General features: G+C 44.8%; 1 protein-coding gene across 12 annotated transcripts in view; it reads left to right on the forward strand.

Annotated features, from left to right (window-relative positions):
* The window catches only part of LOC137302449 (GRB10-interacting GYF protein 2-like), a 103590-nt gene that overhangs the window by 43805 nt on the left and 46183 nt on the right, over positions 1-13602 (forward strand). For 11 of the 12 annotated variants that reach the window (XM_067972123.1, XM_067972122.1, XM_067972128.1 and 8 more), the window contains 5 exons: positions 2227-2291; positions 5718-5847; positions 7467-7562; positions 8233-8344; positions 10080-10188. In XM_067972123.1, the coding sequence (XP_067828224.1) occupies positions 2251-2291; positions 5718-5847; positions 7467-7562; positions 8233-8344; positions 10080-10188 (488 nt within the window). In that variant the 5' untranslated portion in view covers positions 2227-2250. Of the gene's footprint in view, positions 1-2226; positions 2292-5717; positions 5848-7466; positions 7563-8232; positions 8345-10079; positions 10189-11726; positions 11752-13602 lie in introns of those variants that run through there. The other variant, XM_067972132.1, reaches the window with a different exon arrangement.

The raw sequence follows: 13602 nt of genomic DNA on the forward strand, positions 1-13602 counted from the left end.
GCATCAAAATAGTATTCTTCCCGTTATTTTTCTGTTGTATACCAAAGATTTCTCTTGTTTTGTTGGGAATGGGAGGGGAGTATGGTTCATAGCTTGGTGATTGAATTTTAAAAAAAACTGTGCCAAATGGGAAGTAACTTTTGCACGTTTGCAACATTGATTGAAATTTAGAGAAGTTTGTGGTTTGAAGAGGCAGTGGTTTGCAATTGTTAGTTTCAAGTTGGGCTGCGTTCTAATTGAAAGAATTTGAGGACTCCATCAGCTTTGAGGTGAGGGCGACTTTACAAATGTCACAAAAAACACAGATATTAGGCCTTATTTTCAACTCGCACCTGAGAACCTTTTTCTCTCCTATCTCCAGCACCCCCCTCGTCATCTGAAGTTAATGACTTGTGTTTGGGTATACCATTGGTTTTGATGGCCCTCCAGTATCTTGCTGAAATAGCCGTGCTTCATTGGCTTGCTTGGGTTATTTGAGAGGCACATGGAGCTGAGCCCACTTTGGTCGTCATTGGATATCCACATGCTTCCCTTCTGCAGGGTTCATTGGAAAGCAGTGTGATGAATGGGAATCTTCCTACCGCTGTTTGATACATTTTTAAAATCTCAGTATTGGACTGAGTCAGACACTCGCCCACAGACAAGAGAAACTGGTGAGCAAGTCATGCAGACATATTTCTCCCCACCACTTAGAAACTTGATTAAGAACAGCATTGGGGGAGACAAGGTTTCACAATGGATTAGGTCATTAACCTATCACCTCAGGGCCTCCCGCAAAAATGGTTAGAACTGTCAATGACCTGTGCAATGGGTGATTTCACTGGTGCTGCTAACATAACTTTTTGGGGGAATTCCCTAAAGTTTTTGTTACCAAAATTTCCCTCCCTAGTTATGCTTTTTCAGAAAGGTGCTGATTCCTCGTTAAGGTATGGTTCCGTGGGTGCTGACTGAACTCTGGTACCTAATCCAAGTGGTATTCATGCCTGTAGCGGGGAATTATAGCCAAGCCCGATCCTGCTCTTGCCTGGCATGCATATATGCACACTTTCCAGCAGAAAGCACTGGGTAGTGGTGAGCAGGAACGCTGCTGACTTCTCCCTGGGCTAGGGGTGCTGAGGCCAGCTACAAGTTTCCCATCACCATCCCAGCTGAGATCAACTAAATCATTAGGGATTGAACCTGGGCCCCTTTTGGTCAATATGGCTTTTCTTGCTGGATAAACTCGCTGAGCTATTTTGGGGCGCTCTAATTATTTGTAGTGTGTCTGTTTAGTTTGTGAAAAAATGTTTTACGCAGCGAATTATTATCTGGAATGCACTGACTGAGAAAAGGCGGTGTGGGGGGGGGAGGGTTGAAGCAGATTCAATATCTTTCTGAAGAGAATTGGATATATACTTGAAAAGAAAAAGTTTGCAGTACTGTGAGGAAAGAGCAGGGGAGTGGGACTAATTGGATAGCATTTTCAAAGAGCAGCCATGATAGGCCGAATGACCACCTCCTGTGCTGTAAGATTCTACGACACTGATTTAGTGCCTTTCAGATCCTTGACATTCCAAAGCACTTTACAGCCAATGAATTATGTTTGAAATGTTGTCATTGTAGTTTTGTAGACCAGTGCACCAGCTAATTTTCACACAGCAAGAAATAGGAATGAATGACCAGTTAATCTGTTTTTGAAGGATAAATGTTGGCCAGGACACCAGGAGAGCTCCCCTGCTCTTCGAGTAGTGCCATGGAATCTTTTATGTCCACCTTAGAGGGCAGACTGTACCTTGGTTTAATGTTTTATTTGAAAGGCAGCATTTTCGACAATGCAGTAATCCCTCAGTACTGCACTGAAATGTCAGCCCAATTTGTGCTCAAGATGTGGAGTGGGTCTTCGAACCCACAGCCTTCTGACTCAGGTGAGAGTGCTGCCATTGAGCCAAGATAAACAGTGGCTGCATGTGGATTTGTTTCATTTCTTCTCTCAAGGTGCCAATTTGTGGCACTTTCCCACGGTCAGAGGAAGGGAGTATCAGTGGCAGTGTTGCCTTGGGGTCAGTTTGTGCACTTCCTACTGGCTGCTTTCAGAGCAGTCTTGAAACTGGCCGTTTGGGCAGTGTTGGTGCCTGACAGAGGCTTATAGGGGCAAAAATGTAGACTGTATGTTGCCCTCAACAGCAAAGATTGTTACATTGCCTAATTTGTTACTGTAAATTTAATGATTTTTTTTTAATCTTGAAGAGCTGTTGTGTCGAAGACAAGGAAATGGCAGCAGAGACACAGACACTCAACTTTGGACCCGAATGGTAATGTATAATTTTACACTTTGTGTGTGGCAATTGGGAGCATTTATGGAACTGTAGGATACTGGTGACTTTCCTTTGTAATCCAGGATGTGTGTCCATTTGTGTAGCTGACTTGTATTCTGCTTTGGACCTCTGGACTCATTACATGCACTACATGCAGTGGATTTCAGCTTTATTTTAATGCTTTAGTCAAGATTTAAAATAAAATTGCTGGACTATAACTTGGTGTTGTAAAATTGTTTACAATTGTCAACCCCAGTCCATCACCGGCATCTCCACATCTTAGTCAAAGATTAATAGTAATTGCTTAATTCAATCAGTACAATTTGTCTTCCATACAATACAAAATAATGAAAATGCTATGCTTCACCATATCAGTGTGTCGCCTTGCTTGACTTAAACAAAATAACATCTGACAATCATCCTGCAGCCCAACCTGAGCCTGGCAAAAGCTTGCCCTTGCAACCTTCTCTTTAAATACTTAATTGTCTACCCGTGCCAGTGTGTTTGTTTTTAATCAGTCTGTATTCACATCCCAAAAGGAGGGCCTGTGCCAGACATCCCCTGCCGAGCAATGGGTGTGAGATGTTTATTGATTACCGAGACTGGCTAACAATTGTTTACAGTTTCAGGGAAGCAATTTTAAAGCCTAGCTCATTAGCATTTTAACCACCTTTTCCCCTCTCCGCCTTTTTTCAAACGTGTATGAATATACATTGCTTTAAAACACGTTTCTTAAATGTAACTTTTTTCCCCTCCAAATTCTTTCTATGGAAGAAAAATAAATCAAAAATCCTGTTAACTGTTCCCTCGCCTCAGGTACTGTCCCCCTCCCCTTCAAATCTGCTGTCATCACACCCCCCCTCAAAAAAAACACCCTTGACCCCTCTGTCCTTGAAAACTACAGCCCCATCTCCAACCTCCCTTTCCTCTCAAGTCCTTGAACGTGTTGTCGCCTCCCAAATCCGTGCCCATCTTTCCCACAACTCCATGTCTGAATCCCTCCAGTCAGGTTTCCGTCCCTGCCGCAGTACTGAAACGGCCCTTATCAAAGTCACAAATCCCACACTTACCTAACGAAGGAGAAAGCCTCCGAAAGCTTGTGATTTTCAAATAAAACAGTTGGACTATAACCTGGTGTTGTAAGATTCCTTACATTTGTCAACCCCAGTCCATCACCGGCATCTCCACATCAAAGTCACAAATGACATCCTATGTGACTGTGACGATGGTAAACTATCCCTCCTAATCCTTCTCGACCTGTCTGCAGCTTTTGATACGGTTGACCACACCGCCTCTCCTCTGTCGTCCAGCTGGGTGGGACTGTTAGTTCCATTCTTATCTGTTCAGTCGTAGCCAGAGAATCACCTGCAATAGCTTCTCTTTCTGCTCCCGCATGGTTACCTCTGGAGTCCCCCGATGATCTATCCTTGGCCCCCTCCTATTTCTCATCTACATGCTGCCTCTCGGCAGCATCATCCGAAAATATGTCAGATACTAAACGTATGCTGACAACACTCAGCTCCAGCTCACAACCACCTCCCTCGACCCCTCCACTGTCTCTCGTTTGTCACACTGCGCGTCCGACGTCCAGTATTGAATGAGCAAAAATTATCTCCAACTAAATATTGGGAAGACCGAAGCCATTGTCTTTGGTCCTCGTTGCAAACTCCGTACCCTAGCCACCGACTCCATTCCTCTCCCTGGCCACTGTCTGAGGCTGAACCAGACCATTTGCAACCGTGGCGTCCTATTTGACCCTGAGATGAGGTACCAAACACATCCACTCCATCACCAAGACCGCCTACTGCCACCTCTGTAACATCGCCCGTCCCCGCCCCAGCCTCAGCTAATCTGCTGCTGAAACCCTCATCTATGCTTTTATTACCTCCAGACTGGACTATTCCAATGCTCTCCTGGCCAGCCTCCCATCTTCCACCCTGCATAAAATTGAGCTCATCCAGAACTCTGCCCGTATCCTAACTTGCATCAAGTCCTTTTCTCCCATCACCCCTGTGCTTGCTGACCTATATTGACTCCTGGTCCGGGAACGCCTCGATTTAAAAATTCTCATCCATGTTTTCAAATCACTCCGTGGCTTCGCCCCCTCCCTATCCTTGTAACCTCCTACAACCCTTTGAGATTTCTGCGCTCCTCCAATTCTTGCCTCTTGTGCATCCCTGATTTTCATTGCTCCACCATTAGCAACTGTGCCTTCAGCTGCCTAGACCCAAGCTCTGGAATTCCCCCAAACCTCTCCTCCTTTAAGACGCTCCTTTAATCCTACCTCTTGGACCAAGCTTTTGGTCACCTGTCCTAATACTTCCTTATGTGGCTCGTTGTCAAATTTTTTGATGATCGCTACTGTGAAGTGCCTCGGGACATTTTTAAACGTTAAAGGCAATGTATAAATGCAAGATGTTGTTGACATCATTACTGGTTATGTTGATTGTCTATCTGCATTGCACTTCATCTCATGTCATGATAGTGTATGATGTGATATGTTGATAGGGTGAGATGAAATCAGGTGGGAGGTGGCTCGTTGGAGCGTAAGCACCGGCAGAGACCCGTTGGGCCGAATGGCCTGTTTCTGTGCTGAAAAGCTCTATGTAATTCTATTTTGCACTTAATGTTACAGAAGCTGCCATCTGTCCCCAAATAAAAGACCTTTTTGATGGAGAAACTGGCCAGGAGATTGCCAGTGTTGTACAAGATATATTTATCTGGTGAATGGACTGGGAGCTTTTCCACGGCAATATATTCAGAGAGAAAAGGAAAACTGCCAGCGCTGTCAATCTGAAATAAAAAGGGAAAGCTGGAAGTACCCAACAGCTGTGTCAGTATCTGAAAAGATAAGGACAGATGTTTCAGGAGTAACCCTTCAGCAGATGCTGACACACCTATGTGTTTCCAGTGTTTTCTTCTTGAAATTTACTTTGGATAGAATCATACAATCTTACAGCACAGATAGGAGGCCATTTGGCCCATCGTGCCTGTGCCAGCTCTATCCAATTAGTCCCATTCCCTTGCTCTTTCCCCTTAGCCTGGCAAATTGTTCCTTTTCAAGGGTAGACATTAAGTGGGACCTGATCTGTGCCCACCAACTCGGGAACAAGGAAGCTGGACGTCATTGGGACGAGGCAGAGAGAAGAGCGAGCTAGCTGTGGAGAGACTGTTAACTGCTGACTAAATTGGTACATTTGGTTCCATTTGAGAATACTGCATTGATTATCATTCAATCATCATCCATCATTAACTGTGAGCATTGATGACTAGTGCGTTCTAGCACAGTTGTGATGGTTGTAACCCCGATTCGAGGAAGGAACTTGAGTTTCATCTCTAAACTAACCATCGTTTTTATACTGTAGTTTTAAAGGTGTCCGCGTTATATAGGATGTCCCTTTGAATTGCACTCTCTTGTTGCAGGCTTCGCGCGTTGTCCAGTGGTGGAAGCATCGCATCCCCACCTCCTTCACCTGCATTGCCAAAATATAAATTAGCAGATTATCGATATGGAAGAGAAGAAATGCTAGCACTTTATATGAAAGATAACAAGGTATTTACAGCACTCTCAATCCAGCACAGTCAGAAATTCAATTTCTACTTGTACAGTGTCTCCTATTACCTTCTAACATTTGTGAACATAAGAATATTTATAGTTTGTAGAACGCTAACTGAATAGTCTCTGGTTGTGCTGTACTAATTTTTTTTTTTACAGCTCCAAACATTTTATGTAGGTTGACTATATTTTGTGTGAAAATTCTTCGCCCTTTGTGGAGATCTAGGACATCCAGGAAGGGGGAGGAAAGTGGTTACTTCGGGCACGTGGCATCAGAGGGGTGATGAACTGTTTGGCCCAGTCATTATGGGTGATAGATTCTGCCGTTTTGATTTAGCTTGGATTAGCGCCTCTTGAGATTTTCTTTTGGTGCGACCCCCCTCGTTAATTGGAATTTAAAAATATGTTGGCAGAGAGGCTTACTTGGTTTTTGTGAGCAAGAAACTGCTCTTTGTGATTAATACTATTTAATTTGAAACTAGTTGCCTAATGGTACTCTACACAGTTGGAGTGTTGGTATTTCAATACAGGAGCAGCACCCCCCACACCTTTCTGACTTGGATGTTAACATACAACAAGACCATTATCCAGGTCTGTTTCCAGCTGAATGCGAAAAAGGAGCAAATTGATTAAACTGAACGGAACTCTGGGAATTTTGGCAGAGTTAGTGAATGAAGGTGAAAGGCGCCTCGATCCCAGCATGGAATGGAGGCGTTACATCGGGTCTCAAAAGGATTTGTAGCTATGGTTCAGTGGAGAAGCTGGAAGTCAGATTAAAAACTGACATGGCAATGGGGTTATTCTAGTTGGGTAGCACTGATGAATGGATCTGATCGAGGGGTGTCTGGTATTGATGGTGAGAGGATAGTAAACAGGATATCTTTCGGGCAGCACTGACAGATGACTGGCAAATGGCTTTCAGTACTGGTAGATGTAAAAGTGCTTTGGCGGCTGGTCAAAATAGTTAAATGTAAAGTGAGCAGCAAAATATGGAGGAAGACAAGGACTTGAGTGACATTGGCAATCTCCATAATGTGGAACTGTGATTGCTAAGAGAAACTGATGTTTAATCAGATGTATGGAGTGAAGATCCGATGATGTAATCTATATAATGCATTAGTGAGAATGCCCTTGAAGTACTGTATTACGAGTTCTGGTCCTTGAAGCTTCAGAAGAAATGGGGAAGGGGTTGCTGAATAAATGTATTAGTGGTACAGTTTGTTGGTAGTTTGGCGTGCTGTGGTATGTGTGGGTTTATGAATGTACAATTTTAATTCCTGACCGTAGCAGAGCAGATGTCAGGTGCTGTTTCTCCTCTCCCTCTGCTCTTTCCTCCACCCCCAGCCCCCACCGCTTGCCACATGCCAGTAAAGAAAATCGTTGAGTTGTCCTCGGCACGCTCCATCATTTGGAGGATTGGCGTGCTGTCCTGCTTTCAGTAAGTATTTGAGGATATTGGCAGTCAGGTCAGTGGCGCACAAGGTAGCATTGCAAAACTGTTTCAGCAATGGCACACGAGACCAGTAGATTACAGGGCTTAATGGGAAGAGAAAGCCCATTAGTTGGGGTTATGCCAGGGCACGTGTTGATATCTGTTCCTGGTTTTGTTTTCTCAGGTTCCTGAAGAGTTGGCGGACAAAGAATTTCTGGCTATCTTACAAGATGAGCCACTTCTGCCCTTAGCACTTGTACCTCTTACAGAGGAAGAGCAGGTGGGTGGTGTTGTGTTTTGTAAAGATAAAAAAGGCTGCAAATATTGCTGGATACGATGTTTAAATATTAGTTTTTCTTTGTGAACTGAGCAACAGCGTGCCAGCTAGTCTCACTCAAGGTCTCTTGCCCTTGTGGACTTAAAAAAAAAACTGGGACATTGCTGATAAACTCCAGCTACTAAAAATAGAACGCGGGCAGCATGTGTAGATGTTGCAATTGCTTTATTTTCCCTCAGTCTGTAGGGAAGACAGATCACCGTTATGTAAATACAGCACCTTCGTTACTGCAGTAATACCCAGGTATCTGCTGTGTTAAGAACTTTCTTTCGCTCGGTTGTCGCTGCCCAAAATCAGAGACGTTTCATTGGGCAGACAGTTGTGCATTTAACACTGAAAGTGAGTGTGCAGTGCAGCTTCCGAAAAAGAAATGGATAGCTTTAACGATTGAACAGAGAGAATTTGGTTGTAGTCCAGTCAGTGAGGCAGGCTGGGCAGAAAAATGGTCCAGGTAGGTCCTGTATGTATACTTAATGGCACATGTTTGGACTAAATGGCCGTTATCATTCATGAAGAGTGTCCAGGCCTTCACAGACCACGTGACATTGCTGCAAGGTAGAGAGTTGCATTTGGAAGTGCTTCATGAATTTTATTTAACTTTGTTTCTGCGCAGAGAAATTTTTCTATGTCTGTGAACAGCTCTGCTGTGATGAGGTTGATGGGGCGGGGAACAGGAGCGCCACCAGCTGGGGTGGTCAGAGGCCGAGGCGGTGCCAGGGGCCGAGGTAAGTTGTGTTTGTGTGTGTGCGCGTGCGCGCATGTGTATGCAAACTGCATGAACTAAATAATGAAGCAAAGGAGAAAATCAGGTAGTGGTGCACTTGGTGTTTTGGATAACCTTCTTACCGTCCAAAGTTCAGACAACCTTTTCTTCTCGTTCCCCCACCTCCCAAAGTACAGCCTGTGAATATTTTCTCCTGGTTCACCCAGCTTGATCATAAAGAAGCCGACACTGGACTATCAGTGTGCGGGGCAACTACACTGCCTTTTTTTGTTGCCAATTTTCTTCTACAGAAATAATGAGTACACTTTTTGAAAAGTAATTAATTGGCTGTGAATTGCTTTGGGATGTCCTGCGGGTGTGAAAGGTGTATACATGTGAGTTCTTCCTTCCTTTCCCTTTACCTCATCCGTGGGACAATTTAATCTGGAGACATCACAGTCAAACATGATCCTGAACTTTTCTTGCAACCATGCATGCACTTTAGCAGGAATCGCTGAATAGTGATCAGGAGTGAGAGCCCTGGCTGATATTTTTTCCCCTCTCCTCCACCGCCCCCCCCCCCCACCCCCCACCCCCCCCCCCACCCCCCACCCCCCCCCAACCTTGCCCTGCCCAGGAGTGCTGCAGCTGATTGCAGTGCTCCACCTGCCTCAGCTAACATTAACTAACTCAACGCACACCTGCAATCAAACCTGAGCGCTCCTGACCTGTATAGCTCAGTCACAGGCTTGTTTTACCTGATTGACCCTTTGTGGGAGCCTTACCCACCATTAATAAAAGCTGGAACTGCTGCCTAATAATGAAGGCCTGGAATATAGAATAATATTTAGGTTCTTATAAATTGCTTAATCTTCCCTCCTGTTGTTTGACATCATCTGCATTCCTCTACTGGTTACTGTCTTGTAATAGCTTGCAAGTGGTGTGCTGTATATAATTTTAGAAATTACTGTGTGTAGCAATGTCAAAAATGATCAGCGAGTTCTGTAGTTTGTTTAAATCTTGTTGCTTATCCAGACTTACCAACACCACCATTCTTGAGCTGTATTCTACAACTTGGTTGGTGGAGTGCAGCAGTTAAACGAACTTAGTCGAAGCAGACGGGACCCACCTAGCTGTAGTTAACTTGCATCCCCTGATCAGCATCATAACCTTTCGGGGAACCCCTCATCCCTTTCAACACCGTGAAAATACCAGTTGGCACCTTGTTTCCCGTACCCCACCAAAAATTGCTTTATTCTGTTAACGTACTGACTCCTACTGAGTGTGGTTCTGTGGTGATTGGCTACTCTCCAGCACTGTGACCATTTTTCAAGCATAAACCTAGATAGAGTGTCAGGCTATTCAACCTGGAGGGCATCACAGCTGTGCCTGTTCCAGTCCTTGTCCAGTGTTTAGTGAGCCTGTTGTCTTTTTTTCAAATAAGTATCTCCATTAAACCTGGGACTTGCTGTTCTTTGTGGCTCAGTATCTGTCAGTAACAGTTTGATAAACAATGGCACTTCGTCCTGTCTGTTGCTCACTCTGACCCAGAGATTGAATGCAGCAAAGTAAGGCAGACTGGATTGAGAGTAAAGTCACAGCCCAGTATATTTTTTCAAGATATATTTCAGTCCTGTATTGAAATTGTCTACCATGCTTTTTATTTTACATTGACATTTGAACAATTACTTTGCAGCAAATCTGATTATTTTCCCCCCCCCACCACCATACGCACACTCTTTTTCTCTTTCGTACAGGTCGAGGACGAGGGGAAAGCGGTTATTACCAAAGAAGTTTCGAAGACGGAGAAGGGGGGTTTGGTCGTGGGGCAAGGGAAATGCTGAGAAGTCAAAGCTGGGAGGAAAGGTAGGTTTTAGCAGGCGCTGTGCTCAGTTTGACAGAAGCTTGGAGAGGTTAGAAGAATGGTTAACAGTTTTTAGGGGGAAGGAGGTTGTCCTGCATTCTTGGGTGTCCTTTATCAGTTTTGATGCAGGTTAGAAAATTGCAGTTGAAGCTGCTTAAAATTCTGCCTTTAAAGTGGGAGTTTACTCAGCTTTATAATCAAAGGACACCAAGTAAGTGGGGGCTGTATGAAAAAGTTTGATTAACTGATGAATGATCTATCCTCAGGGATTAGCTTATGTTAGAGTATAAGCACACGGGAGAACACATGGCTTATTCTTCAGATTGAATTTGCATAGACGTTTTTGAAGCCGCAGTACAGGCTTCCGTCCGTGCGGCGGCCCTGGAGAAGCCGGGGTTGTTCTCAGAACGGAGAAGATTAAGGGGAGTAAAAACAGAAAATGCTGGAAAAGCTCAGCAAGTGAGGCAGCGTCTGTGGAGAAAGAAACAGTTAACATTTCAGATTTCCAGCATCCGCAGTATTCTGCTTTTGATTTGAAGTGAAGGGGAGATTTGATAGAGGTATTCAAAATCATGAATGATTTTGATACAGTTAATAAAGAGAAACTGTTTCCAGTGGCAGAAGGGTTGGTAACCAGAGGGCACAGATTTAAGGTGATCAGCAAAAGAGCCCAAGGCAACATGAGGAAACAGTTTTTACGCAGCGAGTTGTGATGATCTGATTCACTGCCTGAAAGAGTGGTGGAAGTAGATTCAATAGTAACTTTCAAAAGGAATTGGATAAATAATTGGGAAAATATTTACAGTGCTATGGGGAAAGAACAGGGGAACGGGACGAATTGGATAGCTATTTCAAAGAGCCGGCACAAGCATGTCGGGCCGAATGGCGGCCTCCTGTGCTGTATCTACTACGTACTATGGTACAGGGTTCTGTCTATATGGCAGCCACGGTGCATGGTTCTGTCTATACAGCTGCCACAGTGCAGGGTTCCCTATTTGGGAAGAGAATCTGATGCCAAAGGGCCTTTCTAACTGACTCTGATGCAGAAGTATTTGATGCCATCTTGAATATCTTCATGGAAGTGTTGAGATTGATTTGGGCACAAATTGAAGTTTGTTACAGCAATGAATGGGATGAAATCCATTAATATTGGCTCAGTGGATTCTTTTGGACAGAATTTGTTTCCCCCCCCACCCCCCGCCACTTAAATTTCTTACTCTTGCTGGGATATGGATCCATGGGTGCTAGCAGACCTCCAGTACCAAACCCAAATGGGCATTCTTCATGCTTGGGTGTTAACCAGCTATTCATCCTCGCCAAATGTCCGCGCGCAGGCTTCCCAACAGAAGCTATCTTGGATACCCAACAGGAGCAGGGGTTGTGGTGGATTATTCTTCCCCTCCCACCTCCCAGGCAACAGGCCCATCTCGATTGCCCAACTGGTGCACAGCACAGACCAGACCAGAGTGTTTTGACATTTGTCTGAGGTAAAACCCCTTCACATTTGGTGGTATTGTCTGTTTTCAGCAGGGGCAGCACCGTATGAATTTCTGCATCCCTGTCTGGTGAGTTTTCAAATGTTAACCAGTCAGTTGTGACGAGGGTGAGGGATGTTTAATTTGACTTATTGGGTAATTTTCAACTTCCTGGCACTGCTTAAAGGCTTCTGAATTTTGTACTCTAGCTGAGAGGGATATTAGTGCTGGAGAATTGAACACCTTTCTGGTAACTGTTCAGCACTTCCAGGTCAGAAATAGGATAATAAGATCAAGCGTAAAACTTCCCCAGGGCGGTCTCCAAAGTGATTTCACCTTGCCTCAGATGTGCGCTGTACCAATGTTACCAATTTAAACCTCTCTAAGGCTGCCAGTTACTTGGGAGTTTGTGCTGTGGACCTGTGCTCACTCAAGCTGACTTGAGATTGCCCAAATTGAAACCCTTGAGGTTGGCTAAGGTGAATTTTTTTTGTCCTTCCCAGCCTGGCATGGATTTAGTCTAAGGGTGCGAGGAATGAAAGAACAGTGTTGTAAACCACTGTGGCACCCTTTTGTTTTGGGGATAATTGTTTGCGACTAATTGTACATTTCTGTAAATGAGATGTAAAGCTGTTCCCTGCAGAGATCCTCACAATGGCTGCCCTGTTGGCTCAGTTTGTGAAGACGAAGTGTAATTGAACCGTACTGACCAACAAGGTCCTGGGTTTAATCCTTGGTGGCTGCTTAGTTATCTGATCTCAGCCAGGGTGGTAGTGGGAGCACTGCCATTAGCTTCAATGTTCCTCTCCCTGATTCCAGGGGCGATCAGCCAGGAATTTATGTTCCTAACGACTGTCCACTCAAGCCGGTTGGAAAGTGCTTTGTGTGGATGTCGAGCCGGGACAGGATTGGGCTGCGATACCCACTGCAGTTGTTAACGCTCATGGTCTAGGTCCGCAAGTGAAGAGTGCAAGTGACTAGAAACTTGACTGGTGCCCATGGAATGTACCCAGCAATATTCACGGCCTTCATTTGAGCAGGAGGGATGAAAACTGGCCCAAAAAAAAAGCACATTCCAAGTATTTTGCTGGCCTACTGGATTTTCAAAAGACTTTTGAAGAGATGCTGCCTAGAAGGCTTGTTGATAAAATTAAAGCACATGATATTAGAATTTCTAAACTTGAAAATGAGTTGGCTGAAGGGTAGAAAATAGTGTTGTGTTTTTGGTTGCTTTTTGGCCGGGAGAGATGTAAACATTAGTGTAGCCTGCGGGTGTGTAAGGTGCTCCTATATCTATATATCTGTCCCTTTATTTTTATATCTTTTTAAATTTGTTCATCGGATGCTCACGATTCTGGCAAGGCTGCATTTATTGCCTACCCCTAGTTACCCTGAGAAGGTGGTTGTGGGCCTTCCCTTTGAACTGCTGGAGTCTGAGTGGCGATGGTCCATCCACAGTGGTGTGAGGCGGGGAAATTCCAGGTTTCTGACCCAGCGATGATGAATGGGAACATATCCCTTCAGGGTGGCGTGGGACTTGGAGATGAGGGTGTTTCCATGACATTGTTACTCTTGTCCTCAGTGGTGGAGGTCGCGGGGATGGGGGGGGGCGGTCGTTGAAGCAACCTTGGTGAGTTGCTGCAGTGCATCCTGTAGATCATACATTTTGTAGCCACAGTGCCCCAGTAGTGGAGGGGTTCGATATTAAGTTCATTGGCAAGGGCAACAATCAAGTGCACTGCTCTGTCCTTGATAGCTTCTTGAGTAGTGTTGTGGCAGCAACCATCTAGGTGAGTGGTGAGTATTCCAGCACACTTCTGACTTGAGCCTTGTAGATGGTGGAGGGGCTTTGAATGGTTTGGAGATGAGCCACCCATTGCAGAGAACCAGACTCTTCCCTGCTATTGTAGCCATGGTGTTGATATGGCTGGTCCATTCCCG

This window comes from Heptranchias perlo, chromosome 35 (genome assembly GCF_035084215.1).
Source record: "Heptranchias perlo isolate sHepPer1 chromosome 35, sHepPer1.hap1, whole genome shotgun sequence".
Lineage (NCBI taxonomy): Eukaryota > Metazoa > Chordata > Chondrichthyes > Hexanchiformes > Hexanchidae > Heptranchias > Heptranchias perlo.